At 31.0% G+C, this 26,815-nt stretch overlaps 1 protein-coding gene across 2 annotated transcripts in view; it reads right to left on the bottom strand.

Moving 5' to 3' along the window:
• Positions 1 to 22,663, bottom strand: part of Pus7 (pseudouridine synthase 7) — a 45,178-nt gene extending 22,515 nt beyond the window's left edge. Inside the window, exons 1-8 of one of the 2 annotated variants that reach the window (XM_035363419.2) lie at positions 22,390 to 22,663; positions 19,963 to 20,304; positions 17,898 to 18,078; positions 17,190 to 17,328; positions 16,662 to 16,767; positions 10,625 to 10,768; positions 10,461 to 10,523; positions 1,134 to 1,259 (exon numbers count right to left, since the gene is read on the bottom strand). In XM_035363419.2, the coding sequence (XP_035219310.1) occupies positions 1,134 to 1,259; positions 10,461 to 10,523; positions 10,625 to 10,768; positions 16,662 to 16,767; positions 17,190 to 17,328; positions 17,898 to 18,078; positions 19,963 to 20,186 (983 nt within the window). In that variant the 5' untranslated portion in view covers positions 20,187 to 20,304; positions 22,390 to 22,663. The remainder of the gene's footprint in view (positions 1 to 1,133; positions 1,260 to 10,460; positions 10,524 to 10,624; positions 10,769 to 16,661; positions 16,768 to 17,189; positions 17,329 to 17,897; positions 18,079 to 19,962; positions 20,305 to 22,389) is intronic. The other variant, XM_035363418.2, reaches the window with a different exon arrangement.
• Positions 22,664 to 26,815: the final 4,152 nt, after the last annotated feature.

Raw genomic sequence — 26,815 nt, 5'->3', positions numbered from 1 at the left:
CCTTTTTTAAATTTGCTTTAAATTTGCAAGTCTCTTGTTCTTGTTATTTGAAAGCCTATTTGTTCCAAGAAAAACATACATCATAATCCCACTTTGGCAAACAATAAATTTTATATTAAAGCATGTAATAAAAATAAATTATTAATTAAAATAATTATTAAATAAATTATTTTTTGATAAAGAATTATTAACTATTTATTTTGCTTTTTATTTCCATAGACTTCCACTATTTATGATGACAGACTGTTTTTTAAAAAAATAAGAAAATAAAAATTTTAAATAACAACATGGTCTATATTAACCCTTTGCAGTACAGTGTGTCCGGTCTGGACACACCAAAAAATTTCCTTCTGTATGCACAGAAAAATTGAATGAAAAAAAAATTATAGGTTACTATAAATTAAACTAACCTTCTTTATTTATAATAGATGGCAGCTCAACACAAACCAGTCCATATATTTTAGCCATGTTTAGTTTTTTAAGACCCTCATTTTTCAAAGAAAACTTCCAAATTTTTTTAGGGTATAAAAGGAATTGTTTGAAAAGAAATTTCTATGTTATTTTTTCGGCTGTATGCTAATCTCCTTATTCTAGATTAGTTTTAAATTTTTACCTTGAAATCTAGCCTAAAATCAAACGGCGAACCCTAAGTGTGCCCAGACCGGGCTCACCGATAATCTAGGATAACTGAGAGTCTGTATTCTTTGTTTCTCCGCATCTCATCGGTCAGTTCATTGACAATAATGCTCATTTCAGCACTCTTTTTGAAGCTCTATTCAATCAGTGACACTCCCAGAATTAAATCTATAAATTAATTTGGGCACACTCACAGAATTAAAACAATAAGTGCTATTTTCACAAAATTTTACTTGTGTACTCCTCTAGGCCTAATTAGACTGCCTACCTTTTTTTTTTTTTTTTTTTTTTTTTTTTTTTTAAATAAAAACTCCGACTTTAAAAGGTAACATACTGGAAAGGGTTAAATCACAACTTTCACAGCTGGATACAGGCCATCATTAGAAACTATGACTAGATATTTTAAATATGTTTATTATTTAAAAATGAACACAAATTTAAGAGATAGGAAATATATCATATGATATGAATTTAAAAAAATAACAAATATATTCTACCTGCCAATAGAATGTGTAGAGATGGAAGATGTTCCAAATCTTTGCATCCCATAATAATTTATAAAGCCTTTTGAAGATAAGGACTCTACTGCCTGCTCAACAGTTTTAGTATCGCCTTCAACCTGTCTAAATAAACAAAGATGAATAAATAAGTAAATATGGACTTTCTAACAAATGATTCTACAAATCTAATTAACATGCTGACTAAGGATTCTTGGAGGCGTTAAAGCAATAAGTATCAACATAATAGTATTTGCAGGATTTACGATCACAATTCCAATCTGCCTTTATTCCCAGTTTTTAAGGAAATTATTTCATAGCTGTTTTCCTTTTTTATGAATAGATGGTGCCAGTATTTTGGCTTCCTTTCTTTCATTCTTATCGCTTGAGTACAGGCTTCTCTTTCATCATTTTCACTTTAGCAGCTGATGAAGCAGGTTTGATATTTATACCTTCAAAATTAGTCTCTAATGCTCAGTATGCTGATTCTGGTTGCCTTAACACCTCCAATAAATAGTTCTAAAGCCCATACTTCCCCTAAAGAAATTAATGCAATGAGTTTTGATATTTCAATTTCCAAAACTCCCAAAGAAAATTGTTTTAACACATTTATAAACTTTTACATGGAATTATTACATGGAGTTGAACATTTTAAAAGCATTTTATTTGATGCCTAATCATCAGTGAATTTTTATTATAAGTTTTTAAAATTTATTCTAATCTTCCTTCTCTTAAAGTTCTTTTTTTAAAAAGTTTTGTTTGTTTTCCCCTTTCTTGATAGATAATATGTACACCACATTATTAAGCACAAAAGGCAATATTTTTATCTCAGTAAGATATATTTTCTAAAAACTATACCTCTAATAATAATAATAAAATAATATTAATAATATAATATTAATAATAATAATAATAATAATAATATTAAAATTTAAAAAATATTAATATATTTTTTAACCTTATTTTTTATATTAAAAGAAAGCAAATTTAGTTTTTAAATGTAAGAATTAAATGCCAGCCTTTTCCTGAGAAATACGTAATTTTTCCTCTTCTCTCAAGGCTAATAAGCAAACAAATTTAAGGACAATTACTCCCAAAAGCTTCCTAACACAAAACTCGAAACCAGTTTAAGAGTTTATGCTATACTGAAACTCAACCTCCCTGGAAGTTAAAAGAAAGTGCAAAGATCCCAATGACCATTCATTCTGGCTAGCAGAGTTGCATACAGTTGCATGTACAAATCAAAGATAACATAAATCACAAAAGCTCCTAACCATTGTTGACAATTCCTAACGAACGTGATGCCAGCAGACATTCATTGTTGATGAATTAAAATTCTATGGAAAAAAGGGTAACATTTAGTTCATATTAAAAAAGTTATGTATAATTTACACAAATTTAAATATTATCGTTATTAAAAGGGGAAAATGGAACAAATGTTTATTGAATGCATTTTCTATTATTGCTTAAAAAGACGGTACATGACACAATTATTTTTTTTAAATAGCTGGTGATTTTTTTCTTTGAACAATGTTTGATGCAACTAACGAAACATTTCATGATTAAGGAGTGCAATGTTTTTTAGTACCCCTCATAAAGTGTCTTCTTGGGACAATGTCTGACACAACTCGTTAAACATTTCCTGGTAAGGAGTGGAAAGTTTTCGATACCTCTCATAAACTGTCTTCTTTTTTCTTTGTTTGGATCAATCACTATTATAAAATCAGACAATTTTGGCACATTTTTTTCCCAAATCATTTAGCTTCTTGTATGTTAAAAGTTCTTTTTCACTATCACTGCTTTCACTGTAGACTGGTGTTATGAGATCACTCAATTCTTCATTTATCATTTTACTACTGTCATTCTTCACTAATTTTTTTTTTTTTTTTTTTTTTTAATTTTTTCTTTTTCTATATCTGAAAATTCTTCACTGCCAATTGCTTACACAATTTTGTATGATTCCCTTGCCTTCATTTTCAGTCACTGGAAATCCTTTAAAATTGTTGACAACTCCTAACCAACATGATATGAGCCAGCAGACATTCATTGTTGATGAATTCACTTATTGCCATGAGAGTTTAATCATTTTTATGCAGTGTCTTATGTTGAATAGCTTACCAAATGTCATTTGCGTGTTAAGCTTTCCTTAATCTAGCATTTTATTTGCAGAGATGTAAACAAGTTAACATAAAAGGTTTTGAATTTTTTTAGGATTCATTGATCCATTGGTTGGATTAAAAAAATGATGTTTACCAGAAGGAATAAAACCTCTACATTTGGCTGCAATGCTGCGAGGGCTTCAGTACCATGTTCTAGAGCATTATCGAGAATTAGAATTTTAAAGCTCAGGTTTTTTAAAGTAATTTTTGACCTTTTTAATGAATTTTCAAACCAGTTACTAAAGAGAACTATGGCAACACAGCCAACATTCTGCAGCATGCACCATAAAATTGAAATTCTCACACTGGACAAATTAAATGCAGACAATTGAAAAAACATGTATATTCAGAATCATTCTGCAAGTCCACATTTATTAAGGGTTTACGGTATAACAACTGCTTTCAACTGAATATACACTGTGTTTATGATGTTAGTGTATCTGTATGTCTTTTAAAAAAAATCAGATGTGTACACCACGACTTCCTTGTATGAAATATTAAATTATATGCATTCTTTCTTGCATTTCATTTAAACTTACTGGATTGAATTAAATCTACTTCGTCGATAGTGCATAAACCACAATAGAATAAATGCACTCTTTAAAATTCATGATATTTGTTTACCATAGCAACACTCTGGCACTAGGTTCACTTAACAGCATTATATTTCGCTCATATTATAGCTCAGAATGCACAAAATTTATATTATTTTAAGAATTATCTAATCGTTGCCACATATTCTATTCAAATACTATAATAAATCTAGAATGACGTTTAAAAGAAATTAAGCAAACAAAACAAAACAAAACAAAAAAACAGTTTTTCACAGACAATTCAGTATTTCTTATTCAATTAATTCAGTTCTCACTTCACAACAAGGCAAAAATACATAAAAACTCAAAATATCTATATTATAATTACGAAATAAATCTTAAACACTTATTTCCTTGAAAACATTCCAGAAAGGATTAAGCATGATTTAATTCGCAATAATAAATGAAGGCGTTATCTTTGTTGTTGCAAAGCTTAGTCCATCTAGATTGCAACAAATCTACCATTCTGCTGTTTCAAATGAAAACAAACATGTCCGCCATGTTATTTATAAATTAGGCTTAACCGAACTTAACAGCTTTTAAATTGTTGATAATTCTACAAATATTGCTTGCAGATTTCCTAAAGGCATAAAAACTTTAATCGGAAGATAAGAATTTACAAACATATAAGAGTAAAGAAATTGAGATCACTGAGCCGGGTAACAGAGTGGATATACAGGGGTTGGACAAAAATATGGAAACACCTTTAAAAAAACATGTTTCTTTGCTTAATATGGTGTAGGAAACCCGTTGGCATCCAAAACAGCTTGCAGTCTTCTCGGAATGTCAGATAACGTCAGATAACGATGACGTTAGATTCTCGTCAGATAACGATGTTGGCGGTGGATAACGAGAACGCACTTTCCGTTCCAATGTAGACCACAAAGGTTCGATAATATTCAGGTCTGGTGACTGTGGTGGCCAGGGGAGATGGGACAACTCATCCTTGTGCTCAGAAAACCAGTCCTAGACAATGTGAGCTGTGTGAACAGGGGCTTTGTCGTCTTGGAAGACACCATCACCATCGGGGAACAAAGTTTGTACCATGGGATGAACTTGATCGGCCAAAATGTTCACATAAGTCTTGGCAGTCATGTGCCCTGACACAGTTATTATGGGGCTAGCAGAGAACCACGATATGGCTGCCCAAACCATAACAGAACCCCCACCATGTTTCACTCTTGGCAACAAGCAGTCTGTATTATAGGCTTGAAATGGCGTTCTCCAGATATAAACTCGGTCAGAAGTGGGAAACAATGTGAAAGAAGACTCGTCAGACCATATTACTCGCTTCCACTGCTCTATAGTCCAGGCTTTATGACTTAAACACCACCTTTTCCTGTTACGGGCATTAGCATCCCTGATGAGTGGCTTCTCAATTGCAGCATGGCCAGCAATTCCCTGTTTATGAAGCTCCCTTCTAATTGTTTTGGTACTCACAGGGTTCAGTAACACAACATTCATTTCAGCAGTAACTTTTGCAGCTGTGGTCTTCTTATTTTTCATCACAATTGCCCTTAATGATCGTCTGTCGCGATCACTCAGGACACACTTTCGTCCGCGCTGTGATTTAGCAGATGATGTTCTTCCTCTTTTCAAATATGCGGAATAAATCTTCGATACAGTACCTCTTGAAACACTAAACACTTCGGCTACCTTGCTTACGGAAGCACCTACCATACGTGCTTCAACAATTTGCCCACGTTCGAAGTCTGTTAACTCTGACATAATGCAATGACAAACTCACATAACAGTACTCCGACAACAACTCAACTGTTTAGCACATTTACGAAGTTGTATAGGTGGTGTCAGTAGTCAAAAATGCCAGCGCCACCTACATATTTCATTAAAATCAATCTTTCTTTTTAAACATGCATTTCACAAGGTGTTTCCATATTTTTGTCCATCCACTGTATATATAAATATATTTATATACTAATGATGATCTTTATTTGTTATGTATTTATTTGATACATCACTTCAATATAGTTGGAGCAAGCTAGCTTGAATGCATAAAGGTGTATATTCTACAGATAATGTACTTCATAAGATGTTTTAGCAGAAAAACTTTAGTTATTGTGCATTATTTAAAGAGCTATCAGCTAATGACAACAATGAATCAGTTGATCATTAATACACACACACATGTATATATATATATATATATATAATATTCCATAAAAAATTGCGGTAAACTAATATTTTGGTGCGGCCGATCGCTACCAAAATACGAGGTGCACATCTCTATATTACAGCAGTCCTAAATACAAAGTTTCAACGTTCTGAGGTTACTCGTTTTTGAGTTATGCGAGATACGTACGTACAGAGATCACGAAAAATTCTCTTCAGAATTCATTTTAAAGCAGTTTTATAATTTTTTTGGAGGAAAATAGTCTTTTATTCAGTCCTTGTGTACAGATGTCATGCAAAAACATCGCATTCGATAGCGGTCAAAGTGGATATTTTCATTGAAATATGCTGCCTGAAACTTTTTGCGATTACAATACTTCCTTTTTCCTCTTTTACTTCATACAAGAAAGTAAAAATGTGTAGATAATATTTAGGTAATATCAAAATGTGCAGATTATTTATTTGCAGATGAGCTTCTAAATAGGAGATTTTATGATCGCACGAATAAAGTATAATCCATCTTTCATTTATACAATAGTTCACCGTTTCAGTCTATTCATAGAATTTCACAAGTGGATATGCATGATAGGTAACACTGGAATGAAAAAAATGAGTCTTGTAGTTGGATCTGATATCGAAAGCACTAACTGTAAAGGAAGACAACTTAGAGTTAGGTTTCTTCCAGGACACTAAAAGAAATTAACAATTATGCACCCGTGGAGCTAAGTGAAGGGGATAAATTTATTAGAACAGTTTAACTTATTTGAAAATAAATGTTTTATTATTTCTGCAATAAAATGCAACATAATTTAATAACTTTCTTCAAAAATTCAGTGAAAATAGCGGTAGAATTCTTATTTGCGTGTTGATGTCATATTTACTTCATGTTTTTTTTATCAACCATAAAGACCCAATAAGAAATGGCTATGATTTTATGATTTATAACTTTTAAAAAAAATTAACTTTTTAAAATTTGTATATTTACATATTTTTATGAATATTTTAATGTTCTAGGCAAACCCCAATTTACACAATATTTTGTTTTGCTTCTTTTCTTTGTTATTACATAATAATGTAAATATTAAAATTTATTGGTAATGTAAGAGTGTTATACAGTCAAAAGTCTTTAATCCGGACTCGTCGGGACTTCGGTGATTCCAGATTATCGATTTTTCCAGATTATAGATCATCAGTTTAAATCTGGTAAGATATCACGCAGAAATTATAAAATTAAAAATATGAAACCGTAATTTATGAAATAAAGAGCAATTATGATGTAAAGAGTATCAAAATTTACAAAAAAAAAAAAAAAAAAAAAAAAACTTAATATTTATTCTTTTTTTTATTAAACAGTTCTTTCAATGCGTGCATGCGTAAAGCATACATTACGCATAGTCGAAATTAGAAAATTTCAACCAGAAAACTATTTGATTTGTATTCGTGATATAAGGATAGTGCTGACAGATCAACTTCCAGTTCATTGCGCGCCGTGATGTCCCCCCCCCCCGTGCAGAGCAGCGTGAAATTGATAAACAGATTTCGGAATGGTTAGAGAAACAAAGGAGACTTTATACATTTTTTTGCAGCAATTCCACTTTTTGTTTGATGGACATCGAAACATGCTTTCCCTTTGTAGATCCAGCATCGGAAATTCTATTTGACATAATCGAAAGTTCCAACTTACTTTTATAAAATTGCTCTAACAGTCTGCAAAAAATAATAAGCCAGATACAATCCGAAGATTAAGGAACAACCGAAGTAATCTGCAACATTAACTGAAATAGATAATTAGACCATTTTAGTATAGCTTATACCGTCGGTTATACATTAAACGTGCATGCGTAAACGTATTACGCGCATGCGTAAAGGTATTACGCGCATGCGTCAACACCGGATTATAGATCATTCCGGATTATGGGTGTCCGGATTTACGACTTTTGACTGCATATGAATAAAATTTAAGTATAATAATATTAATATGAAATAAGTAAACTATCAGTTTCTTCGTCTGATTTTCTACTCCAGAGAAGAAATTCACCAATCCTGTCGAAAATACACCATTTTCAAAATCTTAACATCTCCCTAATGCAATTTGCAATACATTAAATCTTCTGTGATTTAAGAAGATCTGTCATTTCTTAAATTTCACATGAACTATGTATGTAACATATAATTGAGATTGAGGTTCAGCAGAATTAAACAGGGGAATTTTTCTCATCTTTTGAATTTATCTATTCAAAATTGCAAAACAAGTTATTGCATGCAATAGAAAAAATTTTTCTGTCTGTCTGCCTTGTTACACTGGTTTTTTTAACGACATGTTTCAATTTAAAATTTTTGTCTTTTTTAATTAAATTCCCATGTCTGTTCATTGTAAACAGTTACATTACTTTGAAATTCCTCTTGTTTAAATAAAATGAAATTTCAAAATCTATCTAAATTTACCAAAATGACAGCAAATTTCATAGAATACACACACACATGTGCAAATATAAAGGTTTAAAGAAAAATCAGGTAAATTAAAATGGCCTTTAATTTTATACAGTCCTTTGACTTTTTTTAATTTAGTTGTTTTCCTCTTTCCATCCTTAAAACAGTAAACTGGTTCATTTCAAAATTAATCCTTCTCTCAATCTTCTATAACACCAATACTCACGTAATACTGAGAAAAATTTTATATTTGCAAAGGCAAAATCGCGGCATGTATGTACATACAGAAGTGATGAGAAATTATCTTTTGAATCCATTTTACAATCTGTTTGGGGGTAAAGATTCCTTTATTCTGTCCATACGTACAGATGTCAAGCAAAAACATCATTAAATTGCATTCAATAGCACTCAAAATGTATATTTTCATTGAAGTATACTGCCTGAAACTTTTCACGATTACAATACTTCCTTTTTACTTTGTACAAGGAAGTAAAAATGTTGACATTAAAACTGAATGGTGTGTTAAGCTCTCTTTTAATATTCGTTTTCCTTTCTGTTTCTTTCACTAATAAAAAAATTATATATATATATATATTGCAGTAAAATTTTTATGGTAATATTATATATATATATACACATGTGTGTGTGTGTGTGTATTAATGATCAACTGATTCATTGCTGTCATTAGCTGATAGGCGAGTGGCGTTCGGACCCCCGAGGACAAATGTGCAGAATCAACCACGTAGCGGGAGGAGAACTGGCGTTTGATCTAAAGCCCGAACGCCGGTTCCTGACCCGGGAATGGATGTCCGGAACCGGCTGGAAACCACTGTAAGCAGCATGAACCGTGAGCAGGAGATTGTCGTAAGCAGTGGCGGAAGGCAGGAGACCTGGCGTTTGATCGATGGGCAGGGACTGTGGGAATGGCTTCAAGCTTGCCTGTTTGCATCTCCCACAGCTCAGCGTCAGACTCCTCGTGGCCCTGCTGGAAACTATACGATGCCTTGATCTAGGCCTTGGCTCATATAGGCTAATGACGCTGAGCAAACCAATCCCAGGGGATCGACTGGTGGGAATTTCCGGAACTGACCATTTATGGGAGGAGACCAATGGTTCTCCCAGACCACTGGCTGGACTTGTGTCCTGCCAGCTTCGATTTGTTGGGTATATAATTGGACTTCACAAGACTAGAACCATAGATCCATCCTATGGTAGGTGTGGGCTTGACAGGGACGTAGTGGTACTGTCGTGTCCATTGCCTTTGTTGTGGGGACGCTCTCATGTAGATATTAAGCACTGTGCCGGGGGGCGGCTCCCTGCACAACCCTCAGTGTGATGAATTCTGGCGATGAACATGAGAAGTCCCTGTGGGCTGTTTGGTGGGTTGGCGCCCCGCTGGCACAGTCGTCCGAGGGAGTATGTTGAATCATGTTAAGGCGCTCTATAAGCTGCCAGGTAATGTAGCCTGACTTGGTTTTAATGTCATTAGCTGATAGCTCTTTAAATAATGCACAATAACTAAAGTTTTTCTGCTAAAACATCTTATGAAATACATTATCTGTAGAATACACACATTTATGAGTTCAAGCTAGCTCGCTCCAACTATATTGAAGTGATGTATCAAATAAATACATAACAAATAAAGATCATCATTTTGTTTGCTAGTTGAAAAACATCCAGACATTCATGTGGAGAACAGTCATTCAATAATTCAAATAATTTGGATACTATATATTAGCAGTTGAGATTGCTAATATATAGTATAGTAGTTAATAATAACATATAAATTTTTGGCTTTATGTTTAATTTTATTAAAATGAGTTATTATAAAGTTCATATTTTTCTCATATTTGGCAAAAAAATGCATTATTAAATAATAGTAAGCAACGGTTTTATAAAATAAGAAAGAATATAATTTTGAAATGAACAAAATACATGAGTTGATAATTTCTTTTAAACTAATATTACATACATTTCACTTTAATGATAGTAAAGATTTAAAATATGTATATTACCTGAGAATAATGACAAAGGAGTTTCCTAATAAATCACCCAATTTCATTTGATCATTTTTATACCTACAAATATGAAAAATAACTCTTATCTAAAACACAAAATGAAAATAAATAATAGCCATACTAATTAAATAATGATAATTTAACAATTTTTAGCTACTTACACAATATTTCCCACTTTGATCATATTGAATCTTTTATTCACACTAAGAAGTTTTTCTGGAGCCAATCTGTAAGCAGAAACAAGCTGACTTGTTTTACCTCTCCTATCTTTAGAACCAGCATAAGAAAACACTTTTGGTTGAACCCTAAGAGAAACAGATAACAGATGTTTCTTTTTGAAATCGCTAATAATCATTCTATTGATTCAAAATCAGAAAATTATTACAAGTTAGGAACTTATAAGCACACAATAGCATTTACTAAAATAATTTACAAAATTTAGGGTAGGAAACAACTTAGATTTAGAAGTCCATATTAATTTACAAAATACCTCCTAATTAGATATGTAACAAATAATACACAGTCAATGAAACAAGGCAAGTCTAAATTGCATGGGAAATATGCACCCCAAAACAAAATAAATTACATCGCTCAGCCATTGCACCAGTTTGTCTTAGGTACAACTAAGTGAGCAAGTTTAACATCATATCACCATTTTCAGAAAATGGTTAGTCATTAAGATTAATCACCGAATATAAGAAGTGAAGTGATGATACGGTCAGACAATATTTTCACCAGCAGTTTTCCAATGAAGCTTGTTGGCATATATACGCTGACAAATTCATAATCTGCCATTCAGAACCTTTAGCCTGGATTTAGGCTTGGATGACATGTGTGCAAAAGACACACCAAATGTTCTTCACTCCATGATGATATAAAGCAGATAAATGCAGAAATGAGTGAGACAACAGAAATTCACCATTGGTGGTACAAGCACAGTCCCAACATACTAAATGCACAGCTCTGCCTAAGTTTTGAGGGAGAAAACCATGGAAATGGATCCAAAGAACTCCCACCCCTCTTTCCCAACCACTTGAGAGGGTTTTCAGCTACCCAGTATCTTAAGTGACACATGCCACAACAGACACTATATGTTTTTAAATATCCAGGCCTTCTCTGGGATTCAAACCCAGGCTAAAGAATGTGGCAACCAGCATCAATGACCACTGCATGATTTATAATGGTATTGTTATGGAGGTGTTGTTTTAATGCATATCCTATCACTCCAGGTGTTACCAAATGGAAAACCATTATACATGATACTCAATTAGTAATCCTTTGCAGTGATTTAATAGCCCAAAGATGTATCAGCTACATATTGCAATTTATTATTATACTGCCAATAATGACATCTGCAGAGGTGAATATTTTCAGAGAATGGCACTAATCATGCTTGCAAGAATAGGTTTTAATGCATAATAACATCCTAGGTGAGGAAGGTTTTTCTATAACTTTTGTTCTAAAAGTATAAAGTTTCCATTTCTGTAACTTCTGTTGATGACAATGGCATTAAATGACATTGTATTTGTTTACTGAATAATTCTTTATTCTTAAAAGAAAGTAGCAACTGCTTAAGTCTGCAGCTTTGTATTTGTTACTTTAGAGCACCAAGCAGTTCATCTATATCTATTCCATATACAGTTTTTGCTAATTTATATAATATTTCCCTACAGAACAGCAAGGAAGCATTTAATCTGAAATTTTCTTTTTAAATATGCTGCAATTTTTTCATGTGTATCTTTTCTTCATGTCTATGAATAGACCTGTTATGTTAACATATTTTATTCCGAGTCCATGGTTTTCAAAAAATACTGCAGAAAACAGATACAGCACTTTTCAATCACTTTATTCTCTCTAGAACCAAAACAACAAATAGTATAATAGCTTTCATATATACCCAGCCATATATATGAAAGTTTCTATATCACTACTTCTATAAGACAAGATATAGACATTTCATATATACCACTATAGCAGTATACGTTAAAGCTTCTAAACCAGCAGCTTTTTTACCACTAGAAGCCTATGGAGGTAGAAAGTATAGCCATTGCCCTTAGTGCTTCCACATGTTTTCTCCTCTTTAAAATCATTACCATGTACCAAAAAAGTATATTGATCACTTGAGAAAATTAACACAACACTTTCAATCTGAGTCATTTGTCACTCTATATACTGCTTAATTTTCCCCTATTACTAGGCTTTGTTTATTTAGCTGTTAAAACTAACAGACCTGAACAAAATTAGTTTAAGGATTATAATAATATCTAAATAACCAAAGTACACCAATTTTCTTTATATATTAACTCAGAATGATAATTACAGAAAGTGAAAATTACGCTGACTTCAGCAACCTCTAAATATAGTCAAATTAACATGAATTTTTTTGCAAAATATATTTAGATACACCAGAATAATATAGAAGGATCAGACAATATTTCAAAACTAAAAATAAGGATTATGTTAATATACATGTAAAATAAAAAATACGAAAAAAAAGCAAACTTTTAAATTTAATTCACTATAACTTCTTTTATTTTTTATTTCATTTGGAAACTTCATCGCTCTGTCCTAAAAATAGCACTGTAAGTCTAAACTGCTTCATTCAAATTAATTATGCAATCTTACGTAACCCTTAATGCAGATGCCTCTTGACTAATCACCAAATTGCAAACGACAACTTTTCTCCTCACATGCTTCCATCTTGAATAACTACGTACTTCAGCTTTGCTCTCTGCTGATCTAAGATGTAATTTCGCTGGCTATCTCAACAATATCAAAAATGTAAATCTTCTTTGGAAAGGCACAACTTCAGTAGAATTTAAAGAAATCACAGATTTGTAATCTTGAATGAACCTCAATTATTTTCTTCTTAAAACATAGCGCTGGCTTAAGAATGGCAACTCATCAAACACAGCAAAACCTCCAATTTTACCTTCCTACGTCAAACAAACATCTACATCATTGGAATTTCAGTAACTCCCTCTTAAGCTCCAAGCGCACGCTTGGAGCTTAAGAGTGAGCCCTAACTAATTTGCGTTCGCACTATCTCTCATCTCAGTAACTAAAAATACAATTTGCACAACATCAAACAAAGTGCTTTAGTAAAAAAAGCAACTGCAGGATGAAATAACAAACATATAACAAATTTTATATATATTAAAAAATTTTTCTTTGTTCCCATTTTTATAGCTAAACTATTCAGAACACTTAATCTTCATTTACCCAATTGAACTGGTTTGTGTTGAAAACTGTAGAAATATGAAAAAAGGAAATTCTATATACAGAGTTTTTAAACTAAAGAGATTCTTATATATATTATGTGTATAAAACTAGATATCTTAAATAGATCTGTGTGCATTTGTTATTAATAGCAATAAAAATGTGGCAAGTGGATTCATATCAGGTATAAATGAAACATTTCTGGCACATAATACATAGAGCCATTTTTAGCTGGAGTGCACCAGAGCTCTAAATAAGATGAGCTCCGATATTTCTTTTTATAAAACTGAACTACTGAAACTGAACTACTGAAAAAATTTAGAATCCCTAACATTTTAATTTAACAATAAGCAGATTTTGCAATACTCTATTTCCCTAGAAATACGAACTCATGAGAACATGAGACGTTCGAGTAAAGTCTCCTCACTCACATGCAGAAACCTTTCCCTTTTAAGAAAAGCAATAAATTTGGGGGAATTTGTTTAGGAACACGTAAATTTCTCACACTACCATTCTATCTTGTGTATTGTTATTGATGCTTACAGTTAGTTATCCTCACAGGAAGGAAAATTTGTGGTATTAAATGTGCGTTAAGTGACAGCGAGTACAATAAGAGTGAAATACTGATATAAACTGCCCGAGCACGTCCTATACATGGTCTTCCCACAGTATCCACTAATGGGGGGAAAGCGTAACCAGCAACTTTACATTCATCCTTAGGGGTCAGATTCAGGACTCATTTTACCCCTTGCACATATCTGCTTGATGGCTATAATTATATCAGCAGAGAGCCGTTGTCAAAGAGAACATTCTCTCTCACCAAGATTCCCCTCATTTTTTGCTTCCACCCACTCATACCCTCATTCTGTTTCACCCTGGAATTTTCATCAGCTATACTTTAAGTATATTTAATTTTTGTGATGATAAAAGAACTTTTTTCCCACCTTATGATCAGAGCTTAAATTGGGCCAGAGCCCACCAGATCTCGGCTCTGGTGCTTCTTAGTTTTTGTAATAAATCATAATTCTAGCCAGAACGTGCCGGAGCCCTGAATAAGAAGACTGCAGCACTTCTTATATGTAATTAAATAACAATTTCAGTAGAAATTTTATCTCGCAAATTTTATTTTAACAATAAATTAAAATTTAATAACAATAAAATTTAATTTCAATTTATCTTTTTCCATTTTATTTAATTACTTCCATCTTTTAATTATTTCAATTAATAATAATTAATTATCTAATAATTATCAATTAAATTATAATTAATAACTTATCTAATAATTATTGATTAAATAACAATTTATAAACATTGATTAAAATAGCTATTAATTAATTTAATAATAATTAACTATTGAATTTTAAAATTATTAATGAGTTTAATACTCATTTTATTTGTTTATTTACTCTTGTTCCTCTTTGCTGACAGTCTTCCATAGGGCTCCGGCACTTCTAATCTTAAAAATTAAGCCCTGCACTTAGCCTGTAAATAGTTTTCCAATATCTTTTCTTTTACTGCCTAATTTTCTAAAGATTAGCAATAACAATAAATTAATCTTAACTAATATCCTCCTGATATTTAAAGAAGGTTCTCAGCATTTCAATGGTCTTCCCCACTTCATTTCTAACAGTTTTCAATCAGCCTGCCAGTTCTTTTATTTTATGATGTCTGTAAGCATTCTATAAAAAGATTTTTATGAAATATCTATATTAAATCTATTCTTGACATCACTCCACTTCTCCAAATTTACTTCATTCACTTGTAATTTATGCACTGTTTCAATAGTCTTTTATTGCTCTTCTTCAGTGCTTTTATGCTTAAATCTTGTTTTCAGGAAAAGGTTCTTCACTCTCTACAGTGCAATATTTTTCTCCAAGCAGTCAGCCATCTTTGTTGTACCCAAAACACAGAAGATGAAAAGGCCTTTACAAGCAACTTTTCAAAATTTCTCATTTATATCCCACACTTACACTTTGAATAATCCTTTATTCAAAGGACTACAGATAGATGTAGTGCTAGGAGTAAAAATACTTTAATATATTTTTTAGAGTAAGAAAAGTAGAGTATTTGTAGGTAATGATGGAAAGAAGAAATTTTTGCTTTCAAGCCCACTCTTTGATGAATTCATTTCAACAAGTCAATGAAGATTTCATTTGTTATCCAAACTTTAGACTTAATTTTGCAAATTATAATAATAATTTCATTTTATAGAAAGCAGCTGACTGAGGAGTTTTTTTTTTTTTTTTTTTTTTTTTTAGTTCAATGTATGGCATGTAATTCATTTAATCCTCCAAATGGCATAGCTTTTTGGATCTGCTCATCAAGAATTATATTTAAACTGTTTCTATTAGCTAAATTTTTACAATTACTTGTTTTAATCTGTGTTTTCAAAAACTTCTGTTCATTAAGATGATATTTACATCATTAAAGAAAAGAAAATAATTTAAATTATAAGCTAATATATACCAAGAAATAAAAACTCTAATAACTGGATCATGGCAGTTCTTCCACTCATCCTGCCACATATTAAGCTCAGTGAAGCTGTCCTTTATGCAAACCCTTTTTTAATTTAAAAAAAAACTTCAAAAATGCTGGGTTCTCTTGCATGTCAAATTTCTCATATTTATGCCAGCATAATTTATCCTACTTTTCTAGGAAAAAAATGCCTGAAAACACTCTTTATGCAACAAATATAAATGAAAACAAAAAACCAAACCCTACATAATGTTTTTTAAAATGGCATTTCTTGCATCAAAAAATATTTTAGTTAGTTAATTCTAGTGTTATCTAGATAAACAGCAGGAAAAAAATTTTCCAAAATTATCTCAATGTGACAAAATAAGAAATTAAAAACTATGTTTTTGTGAGATTTCCCACAGTACCCATACAAATAATATTCAAAATAAAGCTCCACAGTAAACTTCAATGTTGTTATTATTAAACCCTTGAAGATAATTTCACTTTTAAGTATAAACTCACCTTAGAAAGGAAGAAATTGTATTTATTGTATCCATTGTATCTTTATTTTCTTTGTACAATACAAAGTGAATATAATTTCCTAAAGTAGATGGCTTAAATCTTTTACCTGAAGAAAGAAATAAGAAAATGCAATATCTTTTATAACATTAAAAATGTTTTAATAACAATGTAGTTTAAAAAATTAGATAAGATGATTAATTAATATTTACTTAAGAATTCCCAACTATTCACAAAGCAAATCGGTTAATTTTTAGGTTAAGAACAACATCACAAAACATAACCTTAAAATAATTATATATGTATGAATTTTTAGATTATAAAAAGCTTTAAGTGGTACTGCCTTAAGTAACAAACACCAAAACTTACTTTGTTACATATAAATAATTAAAACTAAAAAATGGCTTAAATATATTACACTTTAAGCAGAAATAGTTCTTAAGCCAATTCATTAGAATCACAGCAAAAAATTAATAGCTTCGACAGAACATATTTAAATATTCATACAATAATATGGAATCATAAACAAACCTTTAGCTTTGGAATCAAGTTTCTTAACCACTATGACTTTCCTTTCTTCTCTTTCTTCAGTACTAGATTCGAGCCCTTGAAAGTTCTGCCTTATTGCAACATGGATTTCTTTTCTAACATTCTTTTCTTTATTTGTAACCTTTTACACAGGAAAACATTATTACAAATATTCAAGTAAGTTTTAAAGTAAAAAAGCTGGTGAAAAATATTTTATCTGACTAATAGAATTATATTCTTATTAGACCTACATTCTTAAATAACTTAAAAGAAAAAAAAAAACATAGGAATTTAGTGGCTTTTTAACATGCTATTCATAATTTTTTTAACTGCAGTTATATTTCATTACAAAATGTATACATGCATTAATATTTCCTCTTCCATATTAATCAAATTAATCGTACAAGCAGAGCATATTAAATGTATAATCGGTTTATTAAAAAATGCATTTAATCATGCATAAGTAGTACATTATCAAGAAACAAACCTGCACAAATATATTGCATTATTATCAATTTTTATTTATTTATTTATTATATGCTCTACCATTAAGCACTACATGGAAAGGGATAATATATTTTCCTTATCAAACTAGGTATAGCAAACCACCATTTACAGGAAACTAAACTTCCAATCCCTTGAAATTTGTTACAATGGCATTCGTCTGTAACATTGTCAAAAACTGTTCTTCCACACAATGAGAATTATTACCTCTATTATAACTTCATGACATTCATCTGTGTTAACAAGATCTTGCAATTTTTTCACTGTATCTTCATCCAGAATCTCCTTTACTTGGCAAGTATTTTCTGAAATAACAGGTTTATCCATATTTGTAAGTCTAACAATATTGCCCTGAATGTCAATCTCGTTCACTAAAAAATCGGAATACCTAAAAAATATCAAATATTTTATTACAAAGAAAATACTTTACCACAATCAAAATAAACCAAAACCATTTCTGTATGAAAAATACTTTCATTTTTTGTTTCACTGTCAACCTCAGAGTCACTAAATAGTTTAAAAATCGCTAAAGTTTTTACTGTTCTCTGAATCTATGGCATAAATGATTTGTTTGCACTCAAAAATTTGAAAATTTAATTTACAATTTTCTACATTTACCCATTCCAAAACATCATTCTTTTAGCCTTGCAAGCATATCTATAAATTAATTATCATTTGGAAGGGTTCTCATTTTTTATGCATGTAAACCACAATTTTTACCTGAATTTACATAGCAAGGCCATTAAATGAGCTTTGTTACTTAGAAAGACCAAAAGATCAATCTTTGACAAAATTTGTGACTAGTTATTTTCATTGTATTGTTATTATATTTTCCCAATACCTTTTTCAAACTGACTGCCAACTCATTTAACAGAGGCCTCACTTGATAAAAGTTGGGTTAATAGAGATTCTACAATATTTGGACACATTGATTACCTATACTCTATACTTGTTTTAAGACCCTTTGTTCACATTTTCACTACTTGAATCAAATTTGATAGCCAGATTTGGAATTTTCTAAATAGCTATGCTCATCATCAGATTAAGAAGAGAAAAGCATCACCTTTAGTTCCTTCAATGTATAATATACAATATTAATCTGCATGCTGAAAAAATCAGAGGAAAAAGCACTTTAGGTGAACTATTAAAGGATATGAAGGTTCAGATAAATAAGAGTTGAAATTGCACTTATTTATCTATCCTATAATAATTCATCTTACATAATACATAAAATAATAGTTCATCATTGTGTCAAAATTGCACTTCAAGATCTTATAGACTGTCAAAGTTGTCTTGAAGGTATTTTAGGTTTTCTTTTAATGCTTTTGAACTTATACAGAACAACTTATATATATAAAATAAATTTAATTATCAAAATTTTCTAATACACATTATTCAACATCAGTTCAATTCTAATAATATGGCATTTAAAATGATACCAGTTGGCATGGTGTCTCTTTAACAGAAAAGTACTCATATAAAGGAAGGATTATTTATGATTAAATTAATCCTACTATTAAATTTAACGATATTTTTTTAAAAATAGAAAAAAAAGTATTTTATTTCATATAGTACATATTAATGAATGCAATATGGTCAGCATAATATGGCCAACAAAACAGTAACAGATTGGAACAATTAGCAACAGGAGGTTAGTACCCATAATGTTCTAAGCAAAGCTTCCAGCAAAACTGGACGGCCTAACAATACAGTAGAAATCAACAAAAGCTGTTTTATACAGTGCAAAATGAAAGTGGGTTGGTTATTGATTGTTTATTAAATAAACAGGTGTCAGTCCGCAGGAATGATTGACGTAATTATGAAGACATCTCTGCCAACTTTCATGACCGATGGTATAATACTTACAGCATGCAAATATGGATTCAAAATGACCACTATTTCTTCATAACTGAATATAAATAATCTAGTAAAATATTATTTTGAAATAGATATTCAACACACATTTTGTTTTGTTATTTGAATATGGCAAAGCCAGGAGGGCTATCTGCCTAAGATATATTCTGACTCATATTCTCAGTACACATTGGAAAAAACACCCAAACTAACCATGCAGCCAGGCCATTCATCTGAGTTTAAACACAAACCAGGTCAAACTAACAATATCCATTAGTCTTGATTGCTCAGTTACTGGTACGGCCAGCATTACTTAAAAATTTATTAGCAAAATTTCTACACAAAATAAACCTGATAAATTAGAAAATAATACCTATTATACAAAATATTTTCAGACCAAATTACAATATATTCTTACCTTTCTTTCATAACCGCATAAAAGCCAGATAGCTTACTGACATATTCAGTTATACCCACATCTTCTTCAGTAGCTTTAGTACTGCTATCTTGATTTTTTGCAGTATTATTAATTGCTTCAACTTCTATTTCAGTACACTTTTCACCACAAAATCTTTTCGTTTCTTTACTTTCAGTATTTTCACTATCAAAGCTCCGCTTCTGGAGTTCATTCACAGCTGCCATTTCTTAAAAAATTGTTTGTGAAGAGTTTCACGCAATTGTAATATTGATAGGAAGTGAAACTTAATAATAGGAAGCTCTAATCCCACTTATGCTCAACAGATTTCTTAAAAAGAAAATTCTGAAAAAAGAAATACATTATGAATATATTATATACTTCATATTAAAATTCTCATATAGATAATATACTAAGTTTTAATAAAACAAATACATATTCATAATTCTCATTACAATTTTAAAAAGTTCGAATAATATTAATAACATAATTTTATAACAAATGGCTAATATTTTTTTTAATTCTTCATTCATTCAAATAACATAAATATATCACTAATGGATATTCTGTAAAACAGCTAGATAAAAACTAAAAAAACCTTTCAGTTTATTTAAAATATGATATACGTAGGGACATTTGATACTACAATGCATTTAACTTTGCTTTGAAAGGTTTAAAATCTTCAAGTTGTTGAAATCTAGAATGTTCACTATTACATCAGTATTCTACTCATTTTAAAAATCAATAGTATCAAATTTTTTATGAAATAGAAAATCTCAGAACTTTTGCAATAGATGCATATAAAATTTAATGTTACTTAGTATTAGTTTCAATAATAAAAAGATTATGAACATCATATCTTCAACAAAGAACATCTTATCTTTTGAAGCTCACTTTAAAAAACATCGCAAAAACTTATAAATCAATCTATAAAAATAAAATTTACGTAAATTAAAATAATATGTTATAAATTAAAATCAAATATCTTCCTTTTTATAAATAACTGATAAAAAATAATATTTAGATAATTTACAAGTTAATGCCTTTTCTTATACACAAATTTTGACTTAAATGTTGCTTACAAGTTTTCGATAAAGAAACACAATGGGTAGTGTAAAAAACAAACTGCACAAAGTCATTAAATAAAGTTGATAATAGTGCATAATTTTACTGCAAATTAAGATTTTTAGATATACAGCTCCTTGTAAAAAGCTATCTCCATAAAGATGCTGGTACTTTTACACCAGAATACTGTTTTATGGAAATAGAATATATAGCAGTACTCCAACAGAGATGCTAGCAAGTTAAAGAAAACAACGATTTATTTGATTTCTTCAATATGGTTTTGAGATATTTACTTACAACTAGGAGAAATCAGTTATTTATGAAATTCTGTTCTTAGGAAAGACCATAAGAGTAAAAGTGAATGGAAATGACATCCATCAGCTGGTAAAGCAAAATGTGAAGACCTAATTGCCAGTGAAATTGATTTGTATCCCAAAAAACAGCAAAAGGTTATAAGGGCAGTTTTGTTTGTTTTTTGTTTTGTTTGAGAAGGATAGAAAAAAAAGATAAAGAAATCCCTTGATTTAAATGAGATTAAGGAGATGCATAAAATGTGAAAGTTTTGTTGAAAAGTAGCACCTGAATAAGGCTATAGCAGTGCAAACAAATGAATTCGCTTATAAAGACGATGTATCACATTTCCCCCAAATTCTATAAAGATCGCAAAATCGTCATTGGGTAATTGCTGTTATTGGCAAGTCGCAGACTCAGAAAGACTCCATCGACTCAGTAGACAGCAATTATTTTAGTTAGGCACGAATAATGTTGCATGTAAAATTTAAAGTAATGTTTGTGTATCCTAATGCATGTTCTGTAATAATTTTTATATGAATATTTTCAGCTTGTAAGACGAATCATATAAGTTCCATTATTTCTTACAAAGGAATCCGCTGTGCCATGCAACTGATTTGAATTACGAACACGTTTCAGGAACGAATTATGCTCGCAAACTTACAAAGGAATCCGCTGTGCCATGCAACTGATTTGAATTACGAACACGTTTCAGGAACGAATTATGCTCGCAAACTAAGGCACCAACAAACATCTAATAACATTTCTAACCTTTCTTAATATTCGATAATAAAGTATGACTCTATTTTTAATGAATGCTAGAAATTAATAAAGCAGAAATATTTAAACCATAAATAACAATTCAGATGACCAATCATTATTTAAAGCAGTAAGAAAAAAAGTGCTGGAAAAAGATGTAACCATACTAAACAGAATCTGACTCTTTTTTTCGAGGGGGGGCAGTTTTTTACCAATATGAATTTAAAAATCACTTAAAAATTAAGTATGTCATTCAAACGCAAGCTGACATTCACAATACTTTACATTAATAATTCCAGAAAAAGAAATACTTACTAAAATCACATGTTTTGGAACTGTGATATGTGATTTGCCTAAGTCTTGATATTAAAAATCACATAGAAATACGCAAATATTTGTATTGCACTGCATTAAAAGTTTTTATATGGTGCGCAACTTAATTTCTTAATTACGCAACTTAATTAAGTGTTTAAAAGTGTATAGCACGAATACTACACTTCTTGCCGAAAGGCACATGTTAGTTTGTAAACAAACGTTCGATACCAGTTATTCATCGAATCGAGGCAGGGGGGGCCCAAGAGCGATGCGCAGTGCAGGGAGAAAGTTATGCCACATATGCATGACGTCATGTGGGTGACAGAGTTAGTTCTTGGCGTTTGTTTACTTTCGTTGCATCAACAGTTTGATTTGATTTGTGTTGTTAATTTGCTATTATACCTAAGCGGAAGTGGCAAATTGTGCTATAGCGTTGTGTCAGAATTATACACGTTAACACTTTTTTTGGCGGAAAACACTTTTTACAATCAGATAAAATAACTATTTTTTTAATGAATTTATGTAGTTTTCATACATAACTGTGATGCAATTTTACATTTATTTTTCATTTTACTGCTATTTTACATTTAAATTGAAAAATTTCTCATTTTAAATCATTTTTTATCATAATCTTCATTTTGTGTATGAGACTTACATCGTAGTGAGATATTTAAACTCAGTGTCATGTTTACCAATACTGAGTACCTAAATGATTAGTTAATAAATTTGCGTATCCAACTTCATTCACATGTTTTGGTTACTTTCTTTACATCCCAAACGTAACTCTATGTATTGAAGCAGCGTCTGGGTTAAGCTTTCGAACTAAGTAAACTAATACATGCTTCACCGTGAGGAAAGGACAATTTCTCGACCACACTATGCTGCAAACATCGAATGAGTGAGTGACATATTTCCTTCAGTGTTATTTAACTGATGCATACAGGTATGTGTGATGTAATTTAATTGATATAACTTACACATGCTTGAACCTGAAGGAAAACAAATCTGTGTATAATGCTAGAATACAAATAGCGAAAGAGAAAGTAAGATATTCTGTTCAGTGTTATTTAACTGCTGCATATGTTTTAATTTTGATTCCATATAACTTGTTTTTAATTATAAGAGAAAGAAAAATAATTCAATATTGAACACATATTTCGAGTATAACAAAAGTATTTTAAGAAACAAGCTAATAAAAATACATTAGTAATTAAAAATATTTAATTTGTGTACAGACTGAATTGAAATTAAGATGTGGTGGTGTATTTAATTATGGCAAAGCACACTAGGGCTATCTGCGTAATAGGTGTGATGCCTTCGTGGAGGACTTTCTCAGGGAAACTGGCTCGTATACACGTTACGCATGAGGAAAACCACGAAAACACCCATGCAGCCAGCCCGTTCGCGGGATTCGAACCGAACTACTCAGTGTTCAGCGACTTTACCGCTCGGCCGCTGGTGGGCCGAAACTAAGATGTAAGGCAAGTTTATTATTATTATTATTGTGTGTATATGTGTAAGAAAATGTATTTTAATTGTTCCATTTTTAATGTATGAAAGGAAGAATAGGATGCCAATATCGAAGATTATTTACTATAGCAAATAATCACGTCAGGATAAATGTTATATAGAAATCTTGGGAGTGTAGGGATTATAAGAGTACTTTTAGATTATACTGAAAATATACGCACTTCTGCTAAAATCTGAAGTGAATCAGTATGAAGTGACTTTTCACTTTAAAAAGAATGTGATAAGTATACTATTTAAAAGTATAATGACGGATATTAAGAAATTTGTAGAATTTTATGGTATTTAAATATGAATTTGTTAAGTCAAATCTTTTTATATATATTTTTGCTTGAGATATGTAATTTGAACTGAAAATCACGATCATATATTTCTCATGGAAAGTGCATGAGCAATGAAAATAAATAGAATAATACTTTTTGATTATGTTTCTACCATGGTCTTAGCAGTTATGCCATCATGTGTTCTGTTCAACAAGATTTATTTAGTGCAAACAATACTACGAAAAATATTGAAAAATACCTTGCTTTACAATATTTATTTCCCTTAATTAACTTAAATATCGTTTTTCATTTTCTAATGCTTTCCTTTACGAAAAGAATTTAATGTTTACAATTATTTTCAGCATTCGTACGAATTCTGTGCATAAAATAAACATTTTTTTTAACAAAATACTTAATCGGAAAGTATATACCCGGTATTTCCGGTATATCTACCACATATAAAATGATCATTTTGCTTTAGTTTACATTTTTTCCATTACCAAAATCATGTAGCAGACGCGTCGGCCGATGCGTCTTGTCTCCCGGGTGACGTCACTACCAGCAACCAATGGCACGCTTTTTCCGTTCCTGGCCTAACCTTAGTATATTAAAGAACCTTGGAATCGAGGAATGAAACTCAATCCTGAGGCTTTGTAAAATTTCGAAGCAGTTTTTTAGTACTCAAATAGTCCTTTACGGAAGTGGGTAAAATTGTCGAGAAAACTTCTGTATAGAAAATCTAGGCGCTTATATGAAAACACTGCAAAAGTTTCTTTTTATATAATTTTCTCGCAAAAGAAACACATTATCAACAAATGAGATACATTCCGCAAGAGAAGAAGAGGAAAAATGTGGTCACGTGGTTTAATACAAGTTACAGTGGAGTCGATAGCATATATTCCGCTGAAATTAGTTCATTTTAGAATTTAGAATTTTATTTTTGCAGGACTAGTTTTTATAGTTTAAATGCAGAGCCACCTACTTCAGCTGCCTAAGTGCAAATAAACGGGCTAGAATATGGTAATTAGAATGACTAGAAAGAAGTCAAGTTACTGGCATCTTCTATTGATGAAACAAGAAAAGTAAAACATAATTTACTTAAAGACTGGGGTTAAAGATGCATTAGAATTAGGGTCGTTAACTAGAACAGAAAGATTTTTTTTTATGAAACACCTCTAGAAAATCTAATTCAACAATGGAAGATCTTTTTGAATAATTTTGGTTGCAGAGGAAAGGAAAATGTGATCTTCTGTCCAAACAGTGCTGGGCAACAGGGGATTTCTGTTTCCTAACCATATGCTATGTTCTTTAACGCGAAATTTTAAGGCTCTCTTAGTGTGACTAATGCAAATTAAATTCCAATGGCAAAGAATCATGTAAATAACCCAGGAATTTATATTCGGAATGGAGTCCGTAACTATGGAACTGAGAATTTTATTGATAGAAAAAAAAAACTCGAAAGTTAAATTTCTGTAAAATACGTGCAATTTCATAGCTAAACTTGCTCAAACTAAGACAATCTTAAAATTTCGCTTAAAGAATATGAGGTATATGTTAGGGAAAAGGAAGCACAGAAATCCAGCTTTGCTCAGCTCTGTTTGTCAGAAAACCCCACTTTCCGTTTTTCTGCAGCCAAAATTATTTAAAAAGCATTCTGCATTGGTGAATTAGATTTTCTAGAGGCTTTTCACATTAAAAAGAATTACTGTTCTAGTTAGCGACTCTAATTCCAATCCATCTTTACCCCTTAGCCTTTAGGGAAATTATATTTTAATTTTCTCGTTTCATCAATAGATGGCCCCAGTAGCTTGACTAGTCATTCTTATCACCAAAGTCTATCTCTTTCACTTGCACTTAGGCAGCTGAAGAATATGGTTCTGTATTTAAACCGTCGAAACTAGTCCTGTAAAATTTACAAACAACGTTGATTCTTGTTTAACTTCTCCAACAATGAGAAGGTGTTCTTTAATTCTTTCTTCATGCAAATTTCAATTTAACTTTATTGTTCATATATTAGGAAATTCAGATGTAACACGGATATCAAACTTTTAGATTGTTTGAGTGCATGTATTTAGTTATTTTGTCATTAGAAGTATTCTTGCGGCCTCGCCTTCCAGTGGTGGGTTTCTTCCAATGTGTTTGAAGCATTCCGTTTCGTTTGGGATTGAAAGTCCGGTTCGCTTATGGGAAGACCCTAAATAATGATTGGCAGCTGACTAATTTGCATTTGAGTTAAGTTGCAGACTACTTATCACTTATCAGATCAGAGCACTGCGAAGTCAGTTTTAAAAGTAAACAGAATAGCAAATTATGCATATTCAGCATCATAAACTAACTAAAATAGTCAAGTTACTATCTTCGTGGAATTCAACACACTAAACAACTTTCGTTCAAAGCTTTAAATATTCCACATCTTTCGATTGCCACATGCAAGAAACAAAAATTTAAACAATAACTAAATAATATTAAATGAAAATATTCATAAATTATAAACTTCATGTCATATGAAATCCAACATTCTCCCACCAACAGCAGCTTAACCTTCTGCAAATATTTATATAAATATAATATTAAACATATATATAACAATAATATTAAACAGTGGAACTTTTAAAAACAAACACAGTATTTCAAAA

The sequence above is a fragment of the Stegodyphus dumicola genome, chromosome 10 (genome assembly GCF_044657685.1).
Source record: "Stegodyphus dumicola isolate Sdum_Otavi_A_Nest chromosome 10, ASM4465768v1".
Classification (NCBI taxonomy): domain Eukaryota; kingdom Metazoa; phylum Arthropoda; class Arachnida; order Araneae; family Eresidae; genus Stegodyphus; species Stegodyphus dumicola.
This window is presented reverse-complemented; position numbering and strand designations above follow the sequence as displayed.